This window comes from Vicugna pacos, chromosome 21 (assembly GCF_048564905.1).
Source record: "Vicugna pacos chromosome 21, VicPac4, whole genome shotgun sequence".
In the NCBI taxonomy this organism is placed as follows: Eukaryota; Metazoa; Chordata; class Mammalia; order Artiodactyla; family Camelidae; genus Vicugna; species Vicugna pacos.
The window spans coordinates 6,829,801-6,856,024 of record NC_133007.1 but is presented as its reverse complement, the minus strand read 5'-3'; the positions used below and the strand labels follow the sequence as shown (position 1 = coordinate 6,856,024).

General features: G+C 52.6%; 1 protein-coding gene and 1 long non-coding RNA gene across 4 annotated transcripts in view; one reads left to right on the top strand and one right to left on the bottom strand.

The window, feature by feature from the left end:
• Window positions 1–9,315: 9,315 nt before the first annotated feature.
• LOC140688021 (uncharacterized) lies at window positions 9,316–10,485 on the bottom strand. Its single transcript, XR_012062679.1, has 3 exons — window positions 10,389–10,485; window positions 10,114–10,268; window positions 9,316–9,598 (listed from the first exon to the last, which is right to left on the bottom strand). It is a non-coding gene; the product is annotated as an uncharacterized lncRNA (long non-coding RNA).
• A 10,230-nt stretch (window positions 10,486–20,715) lies between these two features.
• Window positions 20,716–26,224, top strand: part of KIAA1614 (KIAA1614 ortholog) — a 35,729-nt gene continuing 30,220 nt past the window's right edge. Inside the window, exons 1-5 of one of the 3 annotated variants that reach the window (XM_072946005.1) lie at window positions 20,836–20,904; window positions 21,551–21,662; window positions 22,631–22,841; window positions 23,387–23,580; window positions 24,268–24,331. In XM_072946005.1, the coding sequence (XP_072802106.1) occupies window positions 23,502–23,580; window positions 24,268–24,331 (143 nt within the window). In that variant the 5' untranslated portion in view covers window positions 20,836–20,904; window positions 21,551–21,662; window positions 22,631–22,841; window positions 23,387–23,501. Of the gene's footprint in view, window positions 20,905–21,550; window positions 21,663–22,630; window positions 23,581–24,267; window positions 24,332–26,224 lie in introns of all 3 variants that reach the window. The other 2 variants (XM_072946004.1, XM_072946003.1) reach the window with 2 other exon arrangements.

The following is a 26,224-nucleotide window of genomic DNA, read 5'->3' as shown; positions in this document are numbered from 1 at the left end:
ACCATATTACCTTAGTTCTTCCTGTGCCCTTTCCTCTGTACCACCGCAAATCAGAGGAAGGACTTACTACCAGAAAGATGCGGACTTCTAAGAAGGAGCAAGGATTCCATCTCACTATCGCTTTATCATTCTCTGAAGCCCCTACCCACACTTCCCCCGTTGTCCTAGCAACACCAGCATGGTGGGGATAGTGAGAAAGAGCGTGGGGAATCCCGAAAGAGTCACTGATCATCACATTGATATTCTTTTGAACTGTGAAGTGAAACTGTGAGCCAGTCACATTTGCAAAGACAGCAGAACTCTTCAGCTCTGCCACGTTGTGAAGATTCATTTCTTGCTGTTTTTCCGGATTAGCACAGATGCTTGTATCCGTGAAGAGTATTTAGAAGGGCAATAGGGTGTAAAATGTACGTGTCTTTTTGAACCCTCTCCCTCTACTCATGTTTCCTTCACCCCCCACCACACTGTGTTGGTCAAATGATAAGATTCTCTGAAACCCTGAGCTATAGTTGTCAAAAGTAACTATGGAATGTGATAGTCCCTGTGGGTGCTTCTTTCCCTCCTCCTCACTTGCTTTCTTTCTTACTCTCTCCACTCTGGTAAATGGAAAAGGTGACGTCAGAGAATTGACGCTTGCTTGGACTCATGTTGTATCTGTGACTATTATGCTATTAGCTGTCTCCTCTTTCCTTCTTATATGGGTAGAATTCTTACGAAGTGTGGATTTCCCTTCTTGATAAGTAGGTTAAATGCACAATGTGGTACTGTTTTATAGTTTCTAGATGGTTGTATAAAGCAAAAAGTTAATGTGGTTATGTGTTTTTAAAAGAAAATAAGTGATTGGTTACAAAACTCTGTCTTTTTTTTTCATTATTACAAGCTCTCTGTTTTCCAACGGTTTGCTGACTCCTTTGTCGCTGGCAAATGGTTTCTGTGACTGTGTGTTTTTTTCTCTGGGTTTCTTGGATCCTGAACATGATTCCTCTTAGGACTAGCTTGTATAAGGGTTTAGAGCAAACAGACCTCAAGGGTGAGCATTTTTTAAACTCTTATTAAATTAAAAAATAATCTTAAATGGCCTCTTTTCTTTAGGTAATGCATGAAGTGTGTCTCTAAAGCAATGAGGTTGATGCAACAGGTTTTTTGTGTTTTTTTTTTAAACTTACACAAAGAATCTCAAATAGTAGGTGAAATGATCTGTTCAGCTGAGACAAAGCAGGACACCTGTTACGACTGCATACCCACACCCTGTGTGGGAACAGAGAAATTTCTGTGCAGTTCCTGGAGTGGTTACTACTCCTTCTATCCGTCCAGGAAAAATTATAAAATTAAGTGACCCTGGGATGCAGAGACTCAAATAGAAAGAGAAAAGATATTTTATTGATTAAAGCTTAAAAGCCTTTTCATTTTATTTTAACATCACAAGTGCTGTTCTTACCGTATTTCTGTCTGGGCTAAACCAGAACATGACAACGTGCAGTTCCCAGGTTAAAGTCAAGATACGCTATGAATATACATGAATCTTGGATACTCAACACCCCTTTCTATAATCTCGTGATAATATACATGCTCAACATTTGCATGCCTATATGCATATAAATATACTATAGTTTTACATTTTCCAAACGTCTAGCATCTCAGGTACGTGGGTTAGCAAGTCATCTCAGTCTGCAGATGAAGAGACACAGAGCTGGAGCGGCTGGGTGTGCGATCCCAGGTGACTGGAGGCCAGTCTCATCCGTCTTAGGCTCAGCCAGAATCCTTGGACTCTGCTTAGTGACCTTCATATGGACAATTTTGATTAGATTTTTTCTTAGTTTATGAGAATAACTATGATTAATTGTGTACTTTATGATTCACTTCTTTTTCTACTTTCTCACCTTTTCTGTAAAGGAATTGAGGAATTTTTCAATTTTTAAAAAACCAATTTAGTGAGTTTCCTGAGTTCCTATCATGTGCTAGGTGTTACTTTAATACGTAGTTTCAGTTGAAGTTGGTTTCACTATCAGAGTTTTATAGAGACAAGCAGGGAAAGATGATCAAATTATTTCCAAACTACTTTCTGAAACCACTGCCAAAAAAGCTAGACTGTGTCAGCACCCAGGATAAGCTAAATTTTCCATCTCAAGTTATTCTTCTTCACCCCTTCCCAGACAGACATCAAAGTCTATTCTGTGTTTTCAGTTCATCCTTTTTAAGTCATCCTTCTGACTAGATGAGCCAATAAAATTCAAAATTTTAGTTAATCAGGGCTCCTGTAGCCCAGTTCAAAGACTGTTCTGTCAACTGTTGAATGTAGACATTTTTCCTACAATTCCATAGATTGTTTAGAAAACTTTAACCCCCTCCCTGGCAGCCTTCGTCAAAGGACTCGCTGGATGGGGTGTACGCCCGGCTGCCAGCTGTTGTCAGCGTCTCAGGATAGACGCAGGTTCCTCTGTGGCAGCGCCCCAGTCTTGAGCAACTGGAACTCAGGCAATAATACAGTTCAGGGGAGAGGAGTTTAACAAGTTTAACTTTGAGAGCCGGTCAGTAGATGAGCTCCTGAGGAGGTGACTGGCTTTTTCATCAGTGCCACAGGGGCTGAGCCTCTCTCGAGAGCTTGCTTACTGGCAGGCTGGTCAGTGTCCTCACTGTGATCCTGTGTTGAATCAAGCTGGGTGAAAACTTGATTCCGATGCTCCGTTGCCGACAATTAGCAGATGCTTCTTCATCCTGTGGGGTTTCTGTTCTGCCCCACAGAGAGCAGACCGGGTCCCTCAGGGGCAGAGTGGGCCCTGCTGACCCACGCTGCCCCCCGCAGGCAAGGCCCGTCTCACGTCAGCGTACGTCATCTGGTGTTAGCACCACTTACAGAGGAGAAATCCGCAGTGTTCAGCGACTGGGTGTGGACACCAGTAATTACTGAACCTGGGATTACAACTCAGATCTGACTGGCTCGATAGCCCACGTTCTCTCTCTTCCTTAAAGGAAAAGGAAAGAAATGCGGGAGGTGGGTGGCATGGAGAGAATGTGCAGCTTGGCGGCCAAAAGCAAGTGGCTTGTACATTACTGCTTCTTTCAAAGGCTGTGTCTGGTCAGATCAGAATAGAACCATTTTAAAGAAAATCAAAGAACACTCCCTCCCTCCCCCCCTCCACACACACACGCACACACACACGTGTTCCACTGAGAATTTGTCCTCTGCCCCTCCAGGGAAGAGAGCTCTTGGGAATTTTTTAAAACTAAATACTAAAGACAAATTAACTCCCTCATCGATTGCTTTGCACAGGAGTCCTCTCCCTTGAGCCAGCCGTCTTCCTTCCCTCCCTTCCCTTCCCACCAACTGTTTCCTCGGGGGTGAACTGGGATGGAATACTGGAGAAGACGCATTTGCGATGTATCGGGCATTGGAGATGTGGAGAAGAGACCAGAGCTACAGAGCAGTGAGATTGGGTGGCTGTTGCTAAGTGCCATTGATGTCTGCAGAAGGGTCATGAACAGCTGAGGACAAGTGCTGGACAATTGAAAGTCAGATGTAGAGCCAGAGGGCCTCTTTGTTTGTATACAAAGACGCTCTCATCTCCTACTGTGGGAGGGAAGAGAAAGTGAGGACCAGGCCCAGGACTTAATAGAGTAGCAGACCTTCAAAGGCAGTTAAACACTCAGCCGAGGCAAGTCTGTTAGGCTCGGTCAGGGCCCCTGCTGGGAAAACCTGGCATAGCAGGTGCATCTGGCTAGACCCGTCCCAGAGTTTGACTCCTCAGACCCCTTAGAACAATCTGAGTCTACAGACATACCTCCTGGTAATCCTCACTAAGCAGTTCCACGGTGGGAGATGTTGAAGAGGCCTCTCCTGTGCAAGACAACACGTATACCCCTCAGGGTCCTCCATGACTCAGCCTGGGGTGCGCTGGGCCTTTCGAGGGGAGACAGGAACTACACGCTAAAGGAGCCATAAGATAGAGTCAGTGTGTTCTGACAGGAGCTGGAGGAGATCCTGAGGGTGCTTGAAGAAAGGAGCCAGAATAGAAGACTGAATAGAGAAGAACTTTTGACTGGGAGGTGTTCTCCAAGATACAGAATTTAACTCCCTAGCAAGAAGCTCAGGAACCAGTGCAAACTTGCTACTGGCATGGCTGGTAGGATCATGGGAGAATAGCTCATGCTGAGCAAAGTTAAAATCCTAGAATTGCCAGGGCAGACAGTGAAGGCAGGGGCTAAAAAGCTCAGGGAAGTGGGGGTACTGCATGCACTACGGCTGGAAGGCCAAGAGGACATACTGTGGACAAGGTCATAAGGAAGGCACTGGTCAGAGGTACACCAGCATCACTGAAAGTTCAGAGGTGATGCTCTTCTGTGAAGACACCATTACAGAGCTGCGTGGGCTGACAGCAGTGGGGACGACAAGACCCCACAACAGGAGAGGCCAGGTGACAGCACAAACCCGTGCAAAGCCAGAAGGTCGTGTGCACTGTAACGGCTGGCAGGGTCAGGCGGAGTGGCAGCCAAGAGGGGCAGAGCCACAGAGAGTCACGAGAATGGTACTAGGACACTGTCCCTAGGGACAAAATAGACAGGCAGTCACGCAGCTTCTACTGCTCAGCTCATACCAGCAGGGAAACAAAGGCGGACGCCCGGGAGGCGAAGGGCAATTTCCCGGGGAGAAGTCACACTCTCCTGCCCAATTTTTGAACCTGAGCCAGTTTTTAAACCTCAAACTACTGACAGAAGAGGCTGGGTCCGTTGGAGGAAAAACACTGCGATCTCGTGGCAAGGGTCACAGTAATGATTCCCCTGGATCTCTGCCCCAAGCACCTGGGGCCGTTTACTCAGGAACCTGTGCAGTAGGGAAAAGGGAACCCCCAGACATTGTGAAGACTGAGGGACGTAGGACCTGAGTTGTCACTGAGGCCCAAAGACCTGATTCATCATGGCCCCTATGACAGAGTGGGTCCTATGGGGGTCACATAATAGACGTCTTCCTGACCAATGTCCAGTTTACAGAGATCCACAGCATCTCTCAAATTAACCCTCCCCCACGGCATAAATAAATAAATGTAAATGCGTGTAGTGGGGAGAGAGGAACAAAGATTACCACCGCATTCTAGCCCTCTCCACCCCCTCTCCAACCTTTTCATCCTTGTTCTTCTTACCAGGCTGGTCCCTGGAGAAGCTGGATGGATTAGGAAGGGTCACTGTGGACCATCATCAGCTCAGTCAAGTACAATTACAGCTGCGGGCACAGTGCCAAATATGGCATCTTCATTAGACCAACTCAGTACCACCTCAGACACATGGTACACAGCCACGGATTTGGTGAAGGCATCCTGTTCTCTTCCACCCAAAACAGAGGATCAGAAACAAGTCACGTTTCTAAGGAAATGACAACATACATGAGCAGTTTTGCTCTAAGGCTATATTAAGTCCAAAGAGATCTGGGCCAACTGGACATCCACAGAACGTCACCTTGATCCATTACCTCAATGACATTATATTGACTGGGTCAGATGAGAAAGAGGAGGCTAGCACAATGGAGACATTCGCATTCCAGAGGGTTGACGCTAAACCCTGAGCAGGTTCAGGAGTCTGCCACATGTGTAACGCTTTCAGAAGTCCAGTAATCGGGTCCAGTAACGAGGACATCTTCTCCAAAGTAAAAGACAAATTATCGCATCTTGTACTTCCCACCAGGAAGAAGGAAGCAAGCCTGGTAAGCCCCTTCAGGTCCTTCACTCAGCATGTTCTACACCCAGCGATGCCGCTCAGACTCAGGTACCAGGTGCTGTGAGAGAAAGGGCCCTGCGGCCAGTGCGGGATGCCACGCAAGCAGTCCTGCTCCTTGGGCCAGATGATGGGGCAGACCCGAGGGGCTTGGAGAGATCTGTGATGGGGAAAGAGACGACACACCATCTGTGGCAAGGTCCAGTGAGAGAGTCAGAAGGCAAACCCCCAAGCTCTGGGTCAAGACCATGCCACCTGCAGTGAAGAATTATATGCCTTTGAAAAACAAGTTCTAACCTGCTAGTGGGCCCTGGTAGAGAAAGAATGTCTAACCAGGAGTCCCCAAACCCGTCAGATTCTGGCTCCTATCAGACCTAGTGAGTAGATTGGCCCAGCAACAATCCACTGTCAGGTGGAAGTGCTGCCTCCAGGATTGAGCACAGGGGGGACCGAGGACACAAGCAGGCTGGTGGGCAGGTCATCAGGAACCCCCTGTCATCCACCATGATTGCCCGAGCGCTCCTCCCTTAGGGCACCCCTATGGCTGGCTATCCTAGAAGACCGACTGACAGAGGAGGGAAGAGGCTGAGCTTGTTTCACGGGCGGGTTGGCTCCATCTGTGGGTGCAGGCTGCAACTGGACAGCCGCTGCACTGCCGCCCCACACAGGAGTGGCCTTGAAAGATAGCAAGAAGGGAGCATCCTCCCCATGGTCAGAGCTTGAGTAGTGTGCTGGCCAGCCACTTGGCATAGAAGAGAGAAGTCACCCACGGTTAGAGTACATAGTGGCGAGTGGCCTGACTGGCTAATCAGGGAAGACAGGAAGCTTAGGGATAAGGAGTCTAGGGCAGAGGTATGTGGATGGGCTCATCGAAGAGGGCGTGAAGTGGTGAAGTCTCAATACCACATGTTAATATTCCCCTAGAGAGCGTCCACCACTGATGAAGAACTGGACAGCCAAGCAGACGGATGACTCAGCCTACTGGCCCCGCCAGACTCTGTCCTCAGCCGCTCCAGTGTTGGCATGATGTAGACATGAACAAAGCGGCTATTATTTAACTACTAGCATGGACTCTCTCTTACCAAAGATGATTTGATTTCTGCTGCCACCAAGGTCCTCCTGCCTGCAACTGAGACCAACACTGAGTCCCCAGTATGGCACCATGTTGGCTGGTCATTTTCAAGAGGCAAGTTGGTAGCAAGTTGGCTAGATTATGTCCTTTCCATACTAGAAGGTCCAGAAGTTTGTTCTGTGCTCTCAGAGGAACAGATACATATTCAGGTTATGGACTTGCCTTTCCACCACAGGGTCTCAACCAGCACCATCATCTGAAGTCTTATCAAGTATCTGATCACTGGCATGGGATTCCTTATCACATCACCTCGGGCCAGAGGACTAACTTGACAGCGTGGGAGGCATGCGAGTGAGCTCATAGCCAGGGAATTCACCACGTAGAAGCTGCCAGCCTGAAAGAGCACTGGACTGGCTACTGAAGACGTGGCTAAGGGAACCCATCAGAGGCAGAACTCTGTGAGCAGGGCTGTCATCCTCCAGAATTCCACACGTGCACTGAGCCAAAGACCTGTGTACGGATGGTACCATGCCCCACGGGAAGCATGCGGGGTCTGAGTGCTGAGGTGTGGGAACAGGAATAGCCCCTCTTAGCCTCACCCTTATTAACCCAATCTCTATCTTCTGTCCCCTAACTCAGCTCTGCAGGCCTGGAAGTCCTGGTCCCACTGAATTATGAGTGAGGGCACCTCAGGCTCCCTCTGCCCAGGCACCAGCAGGCAAGAAGAGGAGTCACTGTTTGGCGGAGGAACTGGCCCTGATCCGCAGGACGAGGAAGGGCTTTGGCTACACAATAGGGGCAGGGAGGAACATGTTTGGTGCCCGGTGTAGAAAAAATGTTTGGGTTTCAGTGAACACGATGTGTCATTTATAGCCAACCCTTCAGGATTATCAGTCTAGTCCTGTTTCATCTTCAAGCTATTTTGCAACTCTTTGTAAGTTGTAGGTAATGATAGCTAAGTTCTGTCTTGTCTGGTAGTGATTTTAATTGACTTTCTTCCAACTGTGGAAAAATATTTTGCCTCTACCTGCAATTAATCCCAACATCTCTTTATGTCATATGTGTTTGTGTTTTTTGACTTCCCTGAACTTTTGTATACATACACATATCTCATTCATCTTTATGTCTGTTTGAATCATGATTTTTTTGGTCTTTTTTCTGAAAAGAAAGTTATTTTTTTAACAGAGGTGACCCGAGCACCCTTGACACTCCCTTGCCCAATTCTGAGTGTAAGTGGAGAGATACAGGAACCTCAGCCCCAGGACATGGTGACCAGGGCTCAGGGCCCATGGGGGTAGGGTCTGGGTCATGTCATCAGACTGGCCTCTGAAGCCAGGAGAGCTGATAACTGACAATGAGAGGCATCTAGAATGAACGAGTATCAGTTGTGACCCGGAGACCAACCACATCAGTGGGGACTGGCTCGTCCTGCTAACCTCCCTCTTCTGAGTTTCCCCTGGGAAGAAAGGCTACAATCCTGGAGGAAGTGCTGTCTTAACGTGCATGGGAAAGGGAGCCACAGGGCACACAGGGTGGACTCTGGTGCACACAGAGTGCGCCGCCCAGATCTCTGTCCAAGGAAGGACTTGCTTCACAGGTTTGGGGGCACAGGTGTGGGGCACAGGTGCCCCCTCCTGGGACAATCCACAACCAGTGACTAGACAAATCCACATGGGGTGACTGTACTTTATACTGGGCGTATAAAGGTGCAGCCACCTGGTCCCAACACATGAGCGCTCAGAGGGGCAATATTCACTGCAGGGTCCTGTGCCGCGTTGGCCAGTGGTTTACCAGCCCTTCTCTGCAGCCCGGCATCTCCCCGTAACTTCACAGGTGTAGGTCTCTGACAAACATGTGTCCCCCAAACTCCCTCTCAGTGCCTTCTGGAGAACCCACCCTGTGGTGCTAGTCCCATCGCTTCTAATCCATCGTCCCTCTGCAATCAGAACTTTGTTTTGTTTTGTTTTTTAACACACATCCAACCATGTCATTTCATCAGTGATTGCTCAGACCATGACATCTGTTCCCCTAGGTATTGCCTGGAGATATGAGAAGCCAAAAATGTTACTCTCTTCTGTAATTTGAAATGTTACCTACAATCGTCCTACAATATGTATGTTCAACATATATCTGACTCCGTCTGCTAGTCCACCCTCACCTCTAACATCCTTGGAATGGAAGCTCCAGGAAGGCATGGCTCTCTGCCCCCGTGCGTGAGGTTGATCCTCCAGAGACTGTCCCTGCCCGCCCTTCACCTGCCCAGAAGGACCAGCGAGCCCTGGACTTCACTCACTCCTTCAGGAAAACTCACGCGACCTCATTCTCCTACCCCGCCAGTGACCCCTTTAGAGCACCCCTTGTCTCTGCTGAGTCTTCTCATCTGCTCATCTCTACCCACCGCCCCAATTTTCCCCCCTTCTAGGCTGTTCTCAAGGGCATGGATGCTGTTTTTCTATCCTCGGTGTCTAACCATAATGCCTGGTTTACACTAAGAAATGTTAGCTGAATAAATGTGACCAAAGATAATTTTTTTGTGTATGAATGTTAATAGCAGCTTTAATTACAATTGCAAAAAACTGGAAACAATCACATGTCCATCGGAAGGTGACAGATAAACAAATTAGCTAAATTGCCTTCGCCTGCTAGGACTACCGCCACAAAACCCCACACACTGGGAAGCGTAAATAACAGAAAGGTATTTCTCATTGTTCTGGCGGCTGGGAGTACAGATCAAAGTGCCGGTAGACTTGGTTTCTCTAGAAGCTTCTGTGCTTGGCTTGCAGATGGCTGCCTGCTCACTGTGTCCACACGTGGCCCCCTTCTCTGTGGACACAACAAAAGATAATTTTTAAAACAAGGCACAGTGATGCCTTTCACAGAATTATAAAATGAACACATGTCAGAGGCTTTATTAAGGTCATTAATTAATAAGAGAACCAGTACAAAGTCACAACTTGTTCAAAAGAGAATCTAAAATGCAGACAAGGATACAGACATCTGGAATGCTGAGAAAAATTTACAAATAAATGCAAAATCAGCAAAACCGGCTGATATTCATGGCTCATTTCCAGAAATATAATTGGCATTTCTATGGACAAAAATCATTTGCGTTACTCTCAGTTTTTCTACAACTTACAGACTTGTAAAATAGCTCAGATAACCTGACAGGATGCACTAGACAGTAGACCCAATAATGTTTTGGGTCCATTTCAAAGTCCTTCACGTTTTCCCCTACACTTTAGTTAGTGGCTAACTCCACCCCAAATTACGTATTTATCTATTAGGTCATTTGACATAACTAAGCACACACACATGGACACCCACACACACACACACACCCCAAAATGTGTCGTTCTCAACACCCTAGAGAAAAATCTTTTCCAGCTTTGGCCCATTAGCTACAGCCAGCAGCCTGGTTCAGGTCCTGGGGCAGATGGAATCCACTCCATTCTCCACTTGTTTCTCCTAAATCTTCACGGAAATGGCCCAACTCCTAGTAAAAGATATTACTAGCAATATCAACATTAGCAAGAGAAGGGGTTTTTGTCTTAGGTGCTCCACCTCGAAGAACTTTGGAAAGCTAGGCAGCTTTTTGGTGATGATGGGGGCCTACCTGCTGTGGTTTCCACCGCCGCCCTCCGGGGGGCAGAGGTGAGCCCCAGGGCCCAGCGCCCAAGGCTGCAGCAAAGAGGGAACCAGATGCTGCTGGAGAGATGCTGGTGGAGAGGCCCAAGGGGGAGAGAGGGGAGCAGGAGACCAGAGGGGTGATGCTGGGTGAGTGGCTTCTGGGAGGGGAAAGTAAACAGCCACGAACCCTGCAGAGAACCTTTCCACACGTGGCTGCTTATGAAGGGGTGATGTGGGGCCCAGTGGGGCTGGACTTTGCACATATAAAAATCACAGCTTTCAAGTGCTTGCAAACCCTCAGACACTGGCACTCCCAGAATGCTTTCTAAGAAGTTATAGAGAATCTACTGTGGCCTGACCCCGGAGCCGACTGGCCACGTGGGGACTCTGAAGGTCCTGCTCTCCTCAGCTCAGTGAAGGTAGCATTTCACTCCCCACCTCAGCCCACTGAGAGCCCCCCTCAGCAAGCTCTGGAAAGGACCAGTGTCACAGCCGCTTCACACACAAAACACACCTCTGCACACAACCCCAGATGGCCCCCAGGGCTCCCTGGGGCGGCATCTTCCCTTTGAACTCCCCCAGGCCCCAGCCACCCCTTCACTCTCCACCACAGCTCTTTTAAACTGGTTTTGGATCCAACCCCTTGAGTCAGTAGCTCCTTACGCTTTGTTACCACCTGATCCTTTTATTACTTCTCTGGACCTCAAGTGCGTAAAGATTTTGTCCCACAAGCCAACCATATTATCGCATAATAATCCTTGTCTCCATGACAACCAGCATCCTCACACTGAGCTGACATAATACCAGTCAAAAGCAAAGACACTGCTCATGGTAAATGAATAATCTCCGTTAGGCTTCTGTAACTGTGGGCTGTAGCTTGTGCTCCCCACCCCATTAGGTGTCTGGGGAGCCCAGGTTGGGAAATTCTGTTCTGAGGACCAAGGTTGAGTGAGTGCAACCAAGTCTCCCTGACTCGCCCTTTTCTCAGAGAGGTAAACTGAGGTTCTTGGTCTTAAGGTGAATTGACTGAATCAGATTGGAAATTGAGAATTTTTTTTAAGTCTCCCTTTTTTGGTCTCTAACTCCTAATAGCATTAGACTTTGTGAAAAAAATAAGATAAAGCGGGGATGGGCTGCCACCTGTCTCCCGAGGGAGCCTTTCCTGCTTGCAGCCTGGCCCTTCCTATGAGATCCTGGAATTCGCTGGACAGCAGCTGCCTGCTCCTCCCCCGTGCGTGGGGAGGCCTAGACCGTCCCAGCGAGACCTGAGGTCACCTGGTCCCGGCTGCCCCAGGTGTGTTCCCTAGGATGTTAATTGCTACTGGGGTGGCATGGGGTGGGGTGGGTTCTATGGTCAGTTACTTCTGAGAAAGGCAGGGTTAAGCACAGGTAAACCGGTGTAGTTTTGTTTTCACTTAAGGACTTCCTTGAGCCTTTGAAATGCCTTTGGGCCTAAGGACCTGCCTGGGGGATGAGAGAGCAGGTATAAGCGCCCAAATTTATTGGGCTTGAAGTCTCTTTTTCATAGGGGACCTGCTAATACCTCATGGGGCCCTGTTAGTCAGGTCCGCCACCTCCAGATGAGGAAACCAAGCTCCACGCTTGGTCCCACAAGCAGACGTGGCCCAGCCAGAGCAGACCCCTGGTTGCCCGAGTCTAATCCTGGACTTTTCAAATTTGGGTCTTTCCCTCCACACCTCACCCACCAAGTACTTTCATTTAACCCAGGAAAAAAAGTTCCGATGGACTCCAGAAGCCGAGGAATTTGCTCAGAAAGAGGTTGCTTCTGAGGCTCCTTTGTGTCCTCAGAAAACCCTCCCAGGCAGGTGGAGGTGAGAGGAACCCCTACAGGACGAGGGGCTGGAAAGGGCTCCGCTCTGCGGCACAGAAGCCCCGAGGGCAGCTCCCACACGGGCAGAAGAAGGCGCACCAGGGCCGTGCAGACCGGACTCCGCTGATGTGCCCTGCAAGCCCGCGTCACGTGGCCTGGGCCAGCCGGAGGCCATCCGGCTGAGCAGCTGTGGGGCTTCCAGGGGTCTGGCTCCGCCTTGGTGGGACGATGTCTCCAGGAGGGAGAGAGGACCCGGCTGCTCTTCAGAGCTGATGAACACCATCCCCAGCCAGAAGTGGGGGGTCGGCAGGGCTGCATGCTGACCGCCCCACTCGCTCGAGGCAGTGTCCAAGGCACATGGGTACTGGGCTCCCTCCCGGGAGCAGCCGCAGGCGCCCAGTCCAGAGAAAGCATGCCAGAAAGATGGGAAAACGAAGCACTGCGGCTTTCCAGTGCAACAGTGCTGCCTTCCATGCAGCGAGGATGTGCTGTCCCCTCTGCCCAACCAGCTTCTGGGGCTCTGGGGAGTCCCCTCCCACCCAGTTTCGATGCCCACTGGCGGAAGGAGATCTTCCTCCCTCCCCACCTGCCCCAAGGGTGTGGGAGGGGACACAGTGCGTAGCTGTCCTCTGTGCCCCAGGTGACCACTCTTTTTGAATATTAGTCGGGGGCTCTGGTCTGAGGGGGAAGCATTCTTGGGGGCCCCCCTTCTGAGAGCAGTGGTCAGGTGGGGCCATGTGTGGGACTGCCTCTGGAAGGCTAGTGCCTGCTATCATGTAGCCAGAAATGTGGTTTCCAGGCCTGGAGTGGGGCTGGGGACTGGGGCACTCACCAGTTTTGTAGCTGGCCAAATTCCCAGGCCTTGGGTCTGAGCTGCTTCCTCTGTGAAATCTGACTTGGGATGGTTGTTGGGAGGCGATTTTAAAATATGAAGTGCTGCTCTAATGCACACGCTGGTACCTGCCTCGCACAACAGGAAGACAGAGGCAGATGGCAGCATTTTAACTCCTGTCCCTAAGGACATAGTGGCGGGGGGCACACTGGATGGGGAGGGATGTCCCCAACCCAAGACCCCGGCGCTTCAGTCCTGAGTGAAAACCTTCTCAGAGAGTTTCTTTAACAAGTAAAACCCGTTTCCACTGCCCTCATCACCCTCATCTCACTGGACCAAGCTCATACCCAGACCTGAGCTGGACCCTTGACCAAATTAGTCCACAGGCAACCTGTGACCTCGGGTCGTCTGTAATGCCAGGAGCCAGAGGCGTGGGGGGAGAGGGGTACCTGCGCTTAGGCTCCTGCGGTTGTTGCATGGAAGGAAGGAGACATCTGGTCCAGAAATATTTCAGGTCCCACTGACAGAGAAGGGAAGACGAGACAGGACTAGATGGGCCGCATGAACAAAATTGCCTCTCTTAATCGAGACTGGTTGGTCACTCACCACCCTTGACAAAATCCCTGTCTAGTCAGACACCCTTTGGAGGCAGGGGACCAGCTTTGAACCTGGGGACCTTGGGGATTCACCAGCCGGGGAATCTTGGGCAAGTAGTTAGTCTCTCTGAGCCTCAGTTTATTCATCTATAAAATGGGGGTGACAAAATCAACTCTTAGGGTTGGCTTGTGGATTAGACTAAGCAACATATGGAAAGTCAGCCTGATTCTAGAATTCAGGACTTAATCACTGCAAAGAGCTTACAGACTTGTGGAAGAGATGAGAATAAACCCACCCAGAAGCACTGCAGACAGTGAGTGGTGTTGGGACACAAGGCGTTGACCATGAGAGACCCCAGGTGGGGAAGGAGGGACCTTCCAGGTAAGGAGTACACGGGATGGGAATTCCATGGTGATGTGAATGGGGTGTGGGGTGCATACAGGATGTGGGAGAAGAGACCAGAGAGGATGGAGAAGGTGGGTAAGGAGGTTTTAGAGCTGGGAGCCCAAGGCCTGGACCACATTTCACTGGTCACGAGGCGATCAGCTGAGAAAACACGATCAGATTTGAGTTTTAGAAAGATCAGCAGGCAGCTTTAAGGAGGAGGGACTGGAGCAGGGAGGCCAGGCAGAAGGCAGGTTCAGTTCTGTGGGGGATCCTGGCGTTCCTGACCGAGGTAGAGTTAGTGGAGAGGGGAGACAGGCCTGGCTCCAAGAGATGGGAAGCGTGTATCTGTCAGATTGCTGGCTTGGGTAACTGATGATACCATTTGCCAGGAAAGGGCTCAAAAATGGGGAAGACGATCTGTTCGGTAGTCCTAACATCTCAAATTTGAAGTGTCTGAGCAGGTGGAGATGTCCTCCACCCAGTACACGGCACACAGGAGGAACTTTGTAAATACCCGTGAGTAAATACAGCTCGAGCTCAGCAGAGAGGGCAGCCTGGAGGTGTCGAGTGGGCGTCGTCGGCATATAGGGTGGATGGCATGTCCCTCGGGGAGTCTGCGCATGTGAGAGTGGAGGACAGAGCCCCTGGCAGAGGGGCAGGCAGAGGAGCTGAGAAGGAGCAGTTAGAGACCAGCGGGTAGAACCAGGAAAGACAGAGGTCGCGGCAACTGAAGGAAGAGGCAGATCCAAGAGGGGCTGAGAGACAAAGAGCAAGAGGCCTGCAGTGCCCCAAATCCTGCAGCCCCCAGCCCGGCCCCTGGGGGCAGGGAGCAACCACTGCACAGCTGCAAAGGCCATGGCTTTTTTTAAAATAATTTTTTAAATAGAAGTATAGTTGATCCAAGGGTTATAGCTCTTTATATAAAAGACTCATTCAGAACCAGAATGAGCAACATTGCCCCTTTTAAACATTGTTTCTTATTAATAAACCTCCACAGAATTAGCATTAATTTTTAACGACATGGCTGCACGTGTAGGCCCTGGAGTTTCCAGGCACAGTGTGGAATTTTGTCGAATATCTTTTTAACTTTCATTGAAATAATGATAGTTTTTACTGAACTATTGGTGTGAGGATGATACTAATTTTTTTATAGTCTCTCATATGTCTGAATTGAACTATTAACACAGTACGAAGCACTTTCTGTCTCTTCTCAAGATCAACAGCTGTCACAAACATGACTTCAGCTGTCAGCCGTCCTCCGGGATCTCTCTCCCTGAATCTGCTCTCTTTCTGTTAATGAGAAAACTGACTTGGCCAAGATGACAGCGGTTACTGACGGACAGAGTGAAGCTGGGTGCCCTCTCCCCACGTTGGTGAGGGCCTCCCGCAGAGCAGGCGTGGTGGAGTCGGAGGGACAGTATTAAAATTTTTTCCTAATCCCAGTCGTTTCCCTGTGATTAGGATTATGAAATGAAAAGCCACAGTTGGACTCAGGCAGAGTCGGGGTGGGTCCAGGGTGTGTGCGCATCAAAGGCAGTGAAGTCTGAAGTCCGAACCTCCAGGGCAGGTCCCGTGCCCTCCCAGCAGGCTCCCTGGCCGCCCGCCTGGGGGAGCGGGACAAGCAGACCCTGACCAGGTGGGAACCACGCCTTTGCTCTTCCAGGTCTTACTCGATCCAGGCATGCGTGGCGAAGGAGAGCGTGGCATCGTGTGTTCACATGTGCGCCCGGGTGGTGGAGTGGCAGAGAGGCAGGCCTAGAGGACCGGGTAACTGCTCTCTGGAGGTGCCCAGTTGTCATGTTGCCTGATTCTGTGTATCTGGTGTCTTCTCTCTCATTTTCTCGTCTCCCCTTCCTGCTCTGTTTCTTCTTCTGAGAGCTATTTTATCTCCAAGTTTCCAGGTTCACTCAGAATTGAAGTGTAAGGCCCGTACCTCTGTGATCAATGGCTGTTTGTAGGGAAAAAAGAGGCAGGGCAGGTGTGAGGAGGCCCGAGCATCAGGTGTAAATGGGAGCCAGCCAGGAAGCCTGGGTGCTGGTCCTGGCCCTGCCGGTGACCGGCTTTCTCACAGGCCCTGGGGCAAGATGGGCCAGGCTGAGTGAATGGACCAAATCCTCTGGAAATGACCTTTGCAAGCAGGGGGCTCCCTCTTCTCCTCTTCTGCATCCTTAACAGGTAGGGATTTTTTTTTTCTTTCATTTAACCTCGTGGCATTTAATTTAGTCAATACCTCTGATGTGGCGGGCACGTGTTAGGGCCAGGAACACGGATATGGATCTGGAAGCACTCTGCAAAGTGTCAGATGTGGACAGCTGAGTGTGATAAGTGCTCTGGCGGAAGTGAGGCAGGCGCAGAGAGCTCTAACCCAGGTTAGCAGGGCTGGAGAGCAGACTGGGGAAGGCGTCCCTGCAGAGGCAACATTTGATCTGAGCATGGAAGGTCGAGGAGGAGACAGTCAAATTGGGCTGGGCTGGGTACATGTGTGGAGCAAAGCAGCGGTTTCAGGCTGAAGGGAAGACTGGCGAAGGCTGGGAGACATGAACCAGTGTGGCCATTCTCGGGAGCTAGACGTAATTCAATCTGGCGGGCACGCAGGATGGCTGTAGGGTGGTGAGAGCTGAGGCCCAAGGAGGAGTTTGAGTTTTAACATGAGGACGTGTGCTTCTTGAAACTGACTGGGCCTCAAAATCACCAGGGAAGTTTATTAGGAGACAGACTCTTGGGCCTACCTCCAACTAAGGAATCAGAGTCCCCACAGCCGAGACTTCAGAACCAGCCTTTTCAGCAGAGTCCCAGGGGAGTCGACACAGGCCCTGGTCAGCCCGGCCCCTGGGAAGTCGTGGGGGACCAGTCCCGACACTCTCAGGCCTCTGCTAGGAGGCAATGATGAGGACCTGAGGGAAGGCCCCAGGGCAGTGAACGGCGCCCCCAGGAGTGGTGCCAGGGTCAGTTACCGAGTGCTTCTTGGACCATGTGCCCCGTGACCAGGACAGGAGCGACCGGGAAATTCTGGCTTCCAGCTGGACAGGCCCCTTCAGGCAGCACAGTGGAGGGATGGCAGAGGCGTCCCTCCCACCCATCCCCACCCCCTCACCTGCTCTAACAGAGTGACCTCAAAGGACTATCTTGCCCCTTCCCTCCATCCTAAGTGAAACCCTATTCCACATCCCACAAGGCTGTTTCTTCAAGCTGAACGCTCAGAGCACGCTGGGGGGAGGCGAGAGGAGGGGGGAGGCTTCCTGGGATGCGGGGCTTCCCGGGGGTTCAGATGAGTAAGGGGACGACAAGATTGCTGTCTACTACATCTGTGTTCCTTCTAGATTTCTTTCGGAAAGACAGTAATAAAAGAGTCCAATACTTAAGCAAATAAGGCAGTTCCCAGCCCAGAAACATGCCAGACTCACGGGCTGAGGCCCAGGGCAGACCACCCCCTAGGGACCCCCACCTCACAGGTCGGAGTCCAGGCTCCTCGCCCCGGGTCTGAGGTCCTCAACCAGCCTTTCCCAGATTAATTTTTACACTTAACATTTAAACCAGGCAGTTTAACAACCCAATGCCTGTGTTTATGGTAATCTCTCCTTCTGAAATGCCTTCCCCCACCCCGTGCCCTCTGTCTGGCTAGTTTCTGCTCATTCTGCAAGAGGCAGCTCTCTGTGACACCCCCTCCCACACAACACACATCTCAATGGAGCTGTTCCTGTGAACCACCACACCTCCACGCTATGCTCACCTCGATGGGACCCTATACAGCAAGTTTATGCACCCGCCCCTCCCCCAAGCCACAACTTGACCCGAAATTCCTTAAGGGCAGGGTCTGTGGTCCTACATTTTGTTTCCCCATTGCCTGTCTCATCACAGGAGCTCAAGAGCTATTTGCTGAACCAAACAGGACCCAGGTGAATGAGACGTGCCCTCAGACATGCGAATGCCGTGATAATGTAACAGCATTCTAAGGATTTGCTTCTTGGTGTTTTTAGGACAGGTGCCTTTGAAAGCCTCTAAGTAGACAGCACATCCCACTCCCCCCATATTAAGTGCAAAATGACAAATTTATGAGTAAATTGAAGGTGATTATTTGTATCTTAAAAGATTGGGGACAGGTTTCCTTTAAATATTAAGCCTTTGTTAGAACTTTCAGAAACTCGCCTTACAGATCATTAACTTCTGGGGGAGGGGTGAGAGCAGGAGGCATGGAGCTGGACCTTTAAGAGTCTGAGCTCCAAAGTGGTGCCTCTGAAAGAAGGAAGCAAGGGAGAAGATCTTGGACTGAGGCAGAGTTGGGTTCAGACTCTGGCTATAGGAGCTGTGTGACCTGGGGCAAGTCCCTTAACCTCTCTGTACCCCGATTTCCGTATCTCTGAAGTGGGAATACACTATGCCTACTTTGCAGGGTTGTCGTAAAAATGGAAAAGATCCTATGTGGAATGCCTTGCCTCATAGGAGGTTCCGAATAACAGTAACAGTATCGCTGCTGGTGGGGTTGACATTGCATGCGGAGCAGAGGATGGAGTCTTTTCAGGTTTAGAGGATTTTACCTGGGGGAGGGGGGAGGGCAGACTAGGAAGGCAGAAAGGATCCAGAAAGGGAAGGCCAGCGGGGAGAGAATAGCTCAAGTGATTAAGTGCATGCTTAGCATGCACAAGGTCCTGGGTTCAATCCCCAGTACCTCCTCTAGAATTAAATAAGTGATTAAATCTAATTACCCCCCCCCCCTCAAAAAAAGTAATAAATTACCAAAAAAAAAAAAAAAAGCAGTCAGAAAGGAAGGGCCAGACCACCGTGGCAGATTTAGACTACCACAGCACTTCACAATTTGATTTCTTAAATGAAATCTTCCCATGTTGAACATGCAGAGTGCTGGCAACATAGCTGTGCTGTGTGGTTAATGGGAGAGTCTTGGACTTACTGGCTCTTTGACCTTGTGGAGGTTACCTTGCTCAGTTTCCTCATCTGGTGAAAGGAGACAGTGAACAGTACCCATCTCTCAAGGCTGCAGTATGAGATAAGGAATGGAAGGTGCTTAGCCTGATGCCTTGTGCACAGGATTCCCTCCGGAAATGGTACCCATTACCATATTATGAAGCTATCAGTACTAATAAGCTCAGAGTGGTATGTGCCCTGTTGGAGGAACCCCTTGCTCTTGGGAATATGGAGGGGGCGGGGGATGAACTGCAAGAGAATTACCCACAACTCTGGAGACCACCTGTCGCCAGAGCTGTGTGACCTTGGGCCTGTCCTGTAACACAGAAGGTTTGCCCTAGATAACCTCCCAGGTTCCTAAATTGGCCCAAGTCTAGTCCACCCACAGCTCCCCAGACAGCAGCTCTCAGGCCTGTGTGCTTTTCCCCAGATGCCGCCTTCCCTGCTCCTGCACGGTAACCCCACTCACTCAAGGGCAGGCCTCCCCACCACGGCTCAGGGCTGCGGCTCCACCCACACTCAGCACACAGTGGGTCCTTACTGTGCCTGTCGTCTAGATGGTGACTGCAGTGTATCAGTACAAACAGGAGAGCAGCCCCGCTTAAAAGTGAAGCCTGTTGGCAGAAGGAAAGATGAGCGAGCACTTTCCCTTTCTAGAGATTTCCGGAATTTCCTGAGTCTTGACTCTTATTGTTTCCCGTCTGTTGTGGAACACGGGTTTGGAAATGATTGAGGCTCCGTCCCCTCCCTCTGGGTGGAAAGAGGACGAAAGCTCCGCTGGTTGGAGCCACAGCTGCAGGTAAAGTCCGTTGCTGTTACTCCCTCCCAGGTCTGGAAAAAGTGACCAGGTGGCTTCAGGAGTCCCCAGGACCCCGAAAATCGATCCCTATCCAAGGGGACCGTCGATGCAGGCACCTGGTTCTCCCCTTAGCAGGGCAGGATGAGGGAACCCGCGTCCACTCTGCGTCCCCCTCACGTCGCCGCTGGAAAGCGGGCACAAATGACCTTGACCTCTAAGAAGCTGGCGCCCTAGGCCGCTGGGGAGGGCGACTCCTCCGGAAAAGTTGTCTAAACAATGGGCATTCCTCAGCCTCCACCCCGCCAGCCGCCAGCCGCCAGCCGAGCCTCCTCCCCACGCCCGGGTGTAGGGTTACACGCCTTCTCGGGAGCCTCGGGAAGAACGTGGTGTTTCCGCAGCTTCTGCCCGCATGGACCCGCGTCCCGCGCCCGAGCGCTCCCCGAGGCCTCGGCTGCGGGCGCTCGGCGGGCGGGCCGGGCGAGCCGGGCCGCCAGGGGTCAGGCCGGGCGGCCCGGAAGGCGCCCCCGCCCCGCCCGAGGCCCCAGACTCGCAGCCGCGCTGGCTGCTTGGACGTCTGGGGCGCCTCGCTCGCCGCCGCCGCCGCCGCGGGCGGGAAAGGCAGCTCGGCCGGGCGCGGCGGCGCGGAGGGCGGCGGGGCTGCAAGGCGGCGGGGCGGGGCGGGGGCGAGGGCCGCCCCTCCAGCCCCTTCCGCCGCCCCTCCTCTCCGCCCTCCCGCTCCCCCGTCCCGTCCCGGCCGGGAAGGCGCCGGGCTTGGCCTCGCTGCCCTTGGTGGCCGAGCCATGAGCTAGCCGCCCATGCCGCTTCCTGCCCTCCCGCGCCCGCCGCGCCGACCCCGCTTCCCCTCCCCGCACCCGGAGGGAGGCCGCGGCCCGCGGGGCGGCCGCTCGGGCCCGACCCCACCCGGACCCTGGGGCGGCCCGCAGAGCTGGGAGACGAGCCGGGCGCGCCCCGAGGGCCGAGGCCTGCGGGCCGCACTCCCCGAGCCCCGGCCGGAGCCTGTGCGCCCCGGTCCTCGAAGCGAGCCTGGGAGGGAGAAGGGGCGAGAGGAGGGCCTGGCCTCCCCCCGGGATGCAGGGGATGGAGGCGGCAGCCCGACCTGCCGGCGGCAGCCTTCAGTGAGTACGGAGGAGGCGGCGGGAGCGGGGAGGAAGGGTCGCGGGGGAGGCCCAGCCTTCACGTCCATCTGCATTTCAGCCTTTCCCACTTGGAGCAAGAACAGCACTTGGGCCATAAACTCCGGCGGCTCCAAGCCGCACCAGTCGGTACCCCGCGGTCCCCAGTGGGAAAGCTCTCATCCTTCCCCGGCTCCGGAGATGGATTGGCTCTGGAATGCTGTTCCACAGCTTACCCGAAAGAAAGTTCTTTTCCTGTAACTGAAATTGCTCCCCTTACCTTCGAATCCCCTGCTTTCTGGACCGAACCTTAGAAGAGAGGAATGGGTGGCTGGGCTGCGAAGATCAAGTGGGTAAATTATAGGTTAACTGGTAGAGTAAATGATCTCGTCTTTCCAAAGACAATTCTTAAACTTCACAGGCTGAAAACTGATGTAGCTTTTCATACTATGTGTGTGTTTCGCTTTATGAAATGTAAGCATTCCTGAAACATGTATAAATTGAATTGTAATAAATGATTAGAGGGATTTCGCATATAAGAGAATCCTGTGGTGACTGTTTAGTCAATATATGAAGTGAATAATTATCTCCTAGTTTGTAATTTATGTAAATATAGATTTTTATTTTTTTATGTTTCATTTGAATGGAGGTACTGGGGATTGAACCCAGAACTTGGTGCATGCTAAGCCGGTACTCTACCATGGAGCCATACCCTGGATGGAGTCTACGTGCAGTTTACTTCAAGTGGGACATATCTAGATGTATGTTGTTGAAGGAGCGTGCTCAGAGAGCAGGGGAAATATTAAGACATTGTGGCATGTAGGTGTGTACGGAACATCTTGGGGAATAAAATCCCGTGCTCACTTCTATTCCTTGTGAAGACACTGACATCAGCCATGCCACCAAGGAGCTGTGTGGTTTGGGCAATCACTTAACTTGTCTAGACCAATATTCTCATAAGAATAAGTGGTGAATGAGTGAACGGTCACTGAGCACTTTGGAAGAGCCCGGGCCTTGGGAGGAGAAGCTTTGCATTCCAAACTGGGCCTCCCTTAGCACCTGTGTCACCTAGTGTCTCTGTGCCTCAGTCTCTCTGTGAAAATGAGGATAATAATCCTGTTCTGGCAGGGCTGCGTGAGGATTATCTGGGAGAGGGTGTTTGAGAGCAGAGGCTGATAGGCATTGGTGACAGATCCCGGCCGCCCTGTGGGCACAGCCCCACACTGCCGTCCTGTGGCTTGTGCACAGCAGCTCCTTCCACCAGAGGGTCAGATCCTGGGTAGTACCTTCCTGAAGTCCATCTTCTGCCTTGGAAAGGGAAGAGCTTGTTGGCTATTAGCAGTTGTTGGCATCCTCCCCAGACACCACCTGACAGCAAAATGAGCCAGGGACTAGGAAACCTGGCCCCCATTTTCAGTCTGGTCCACACTGGACAGAAAATTAGTTGTTGCTGGAAGCTTCATTGTGCCCCACCTGTAAAATGGGGGTAGGAAAATGAGACCACTATTCGAATTTGGAAGAAAAACTCAGTAACACCTTATTTGTACCATCCAATGATTTGTACTCTTTGTTTGAGGTGCTTTCACAGTATCCAGGGGGCATCACCTGCTCTGACCCCAAGTTATTTACCTCAGGACAGGGCTCACTACCAAGGCACTTTGGGACCCAGGAGGTGGTTGGGGCTGGCCAGGTGCTGAATCTAAGGAGCTCTGTCTGTTTTCTCCTCCAGAGGGCCCCAAACAGGGAGCAGAACAGCCAGTTCCATGGAGGGGATGTCAGCTGTGGAGAGAAGTGGCCCTGAGCCACAGCCGGAGAATGGACACCTCCCAAGACACTGGCTCTGTCCTCAAGAAGACAGAACGCCCAGCCTAATGGCCCCCCAGCCTCCCGGGGCATGGGGTATACAGCTCCACAGCAGCCCCTCGGTGCTGGAGTCCAAGGTGAGAGCCTTGAAGGAGAAGATGACAGCAGGCAAACAGGGGGCAAGCCCCTGCCTCACTTCCCACGAGCGGCCAAACCTCAAGAAACCCAAATGCAGACGCGTCAAGGTGGGGGGAACCAGGGCTCCATCGGAGGGCCCTGGCCTGCCCAGTGCTGTGGTGGTCCTCCATGCTCAGAACCCCGGTGCCAGGCAGCTGGGCAGCAGCGTCACCGAGGAGGAGTCCTCCAGAAATGGGGGCCCTGGGCCTCCCAAGCCGCCTGCTCCTGGGCCTGAGTGCTGGAACAAGAGGAGGCCTTGGACTCCAGAAGCGGTTCTGACATGGCCTGACCACGACAGGGCTCTGCAGCCAGGGCCTGGCTCTTCGCAAGAGAGCCCCACCCATAGAGTCACTTCAGGCCGGCCTGGGGGCTCTGGGCCTTGTGGCAAAACCACCCATGTGCCCAGCCGGAGGAAAGGAAGGTCATACCCGCTGCAGGATGGTCTAGTCACGAGGGGAGACCTGGATAGCTTGTCTCTGACCTCCGAGGAGGACTGTGTCCCCAGGCCAGCCTTGCTGGGGGAGCTCTGGAGGGCTGGAGACCTGGGAGCCCCGGGCACTGAGGGCAGCACCTTGTCCCTGTCTGACCGAGTGGAGAGGAATCGCCTTCTGCTGCAGGAGATGCTGAGTGTTGGGGGGCAGGGCCCCCCCAAGGTGGGGATCCCAGCCTGGACTTCATCCTGGGACAGAGCTGTGCCAGGTAAGGCCCACGCTGTGGGTCTGGGTGGTGGGGGCAGCAGGAGGGGATCCAGGAGAAGGGAAGGGGGAAGGAGGGGGCAGGAAAGGGGAGCACAGCTGCCTGTCACCAAGTTCATCAGGATGTCCTCTTATTCTTGGCTTTTACCACCTCACGGCCAGCCCCGTCTGCTGAAGGCCCCTGTGATCCCAGGCCAGTGGGAGGCCATTCTCTGTCCTTGGGGTGGAGGCTACCACAATGTCTTTCCTGTGGCTTACAGTTCTTTCTAGAGTGGTTTTTTGCACCTCCCTCAGATGACACACTCACATCCCCTAGCGGACCTCATTGTCCTCTTGGTAGGAGCTGCTCTCCACAAAGGTCCAGCGGCTGGTAGTGGGCGGAGCTTGGGTGGTAGCATGACTGCAAGTGTCCAGGCCTCAGAGACGGCTCTTTCCCTTCCTTCCTCCCCGTCCCCAGAGCCCACTCCTCACCTGGGACCTGAGAGGACCCACGTGGGCCCCTCAGCCGTGACAATGCCCACCAGCAATCACCACACTTGTCCTGAGGCTGAGAGACACATAAGCAGGGCTCGGAATTATCTGGGAAGTAAATGTCTTCTGGAGAGCTCTTTCTCTTTGATGTTCATTAAGTGGCAGCTGAGAGCCCAGTTTCTGGCTCTCCCCTGATCTTTGCTTCTGTTCTGGGTCCCAGAGCGACCAGCAGGGGATGTTGACTGGGACTCCGGGATCTCCCTGCAGGACTCGGACCAGAGCAGGTAAGGGCTCTGCACACATTTTCTCTCCCTTCCTCCTGGCCATCATGCCTGTCCTTTCATTTATGCAGCATCAGGAGTGTAGGAGACCTGGAGGGGCAGGGCTTCAGACCACCTGCCTCATCCCGGAGACCTCCTAGAAGGCGCCAGTCACCCCTGTGGCCCAGGCCGTGCCCCTGCTACTTGAGCAAAACTAAGGGGAACGGGGCTCGGTGCAAAGAGCGTTGCAAACCACCTGCTCTGCGACTTGGGACTCACCTCCCTGCCCTGGCCTCTGTCTCTTTATCTTTAAAGCAGGCTAGATTGTGCCTGTGTGATGTACTTCCCAGGGCTGTTGTGAGGCTGAACACAAGATACTGGATGCGACAGTCCTTAGGGGAAGGATGCGAATACAAGGCTTTGACTTCACCGGTTCCATTCCCAGTCAAGGGGCTGTGCTGCGTGGTGTAAAGGACTTCACCTCCTCCAGCCTCCCAGACTTTGCTCTAGTCCCTCCACCAATGTCTTGGGGAAGCTGGGCACCTGGGGGGGTGGGGGCAGGGCAGTGTCCTGACCTGGCTGGAGAAGAGTAACCCTGCGGGCCGGGGGAGGCACCATCAGTGGGCCTAAGCTGGTGGCTGCGCAGGGCTCAGCCTCACCCTCAGTCTTTGCTGAGCTCCTGGTGCAGGAAGCTGAGAGGGTCCCAGAGCTGGGAGTGGCCCCGTTTCCCCAGCTGGGCAGTGATGTCACCCTCCTGAGGGTCTGGTGTTTCTCCTGGAGGCGGAGATCAACAAGGTCACTTCCCCATTATCAGGCCACTCCCTGCATAAACTCCACTTCAGAGCTCGGGGACAGGGCCCCCCAGTCCTGCTTTCACAAAATGAGGGCTGCCCAGGTTAGGGCAGTTCAGCCTCTGCTGGGCTCCCGGCCTTCTCAGTGGCCTTGGCCACGGGCCTGGTGGAGAGGGGGCTGCCTGGCTCCTTCGTCCCTCATTATTTATGATTTAGAATTACAACTGCCCTCTTCTGCTAGGGGTCTTTTCCCACCTCCATCACCACCATGTTCAGCCTCTCTTGACATCCTTACCTCGCCCGGCCATGGCGTGGAGGAGTGTGACTGTGGTCCTGCCCTGTCCCCTTGTCCTTCCCTGGGGAGCCGCAGAGAAGACAGCCTGGCAGATGTACCTTTGTGTCCAGCGGAGGCAGGGCCCTGTCCGCCTGCAGCCGCTCCTCGCCCCCACCCCCACCCTTGCTTCCCCGGGTGGGAGGGAGGCTCAGCTGCAGGATGTGCCGTGGGGGGTTTTGTCCAGAGGTCACTGTTGCAAGGAGAAGCCGAAGCCCCCGCCTCGCCTGTTGGATAACAAGCAATAAAAACATCCACCTTGAAGGAAAGGACCCTCAACCGTGGGGCCGGGAGAGGCTTCCCCCAGCCCTGCGGGGAGATGGCGTTTGTGGAGAATCCTCAGAGTAGGGATTTCTGGACTGTTGTTTCACCTGCGAGGCGATCTGCAGCAGTTTAGGGTCAGGTAGGGTGTGCGTGTGCGTGCACATGTGTGTCGTGTGATGATCTCACGTGTGTGCGTGTGGAATGAAGTGGAGGGGGGCGCTCAGTAAGCGTTAGGACTCTGCTCAGCATATATCCAGGCATAGAACTGGCACAGGGAAAACTGTCTTCTGGCTTGTTTGGAAGGTCATTCAGAGCGCCCCACGGTCCTTTACTGGCGATCTACACTCAGGCCCCGGCTGAGTAGACACCCAGGCTGAAGGGTCAGAGAGCATGTCTAGCTCAAGGATGGGAGGAAGAGCAGCCATATCTCAAGGCCCCTGGGACAGGGCTCCTCATTTGGTCCTGAGTCTCCCTGGCAGATTGTGGTCCCTAAGACACTGCAGGGTTCCGTCTCTCCCCTCAGCAGGATGA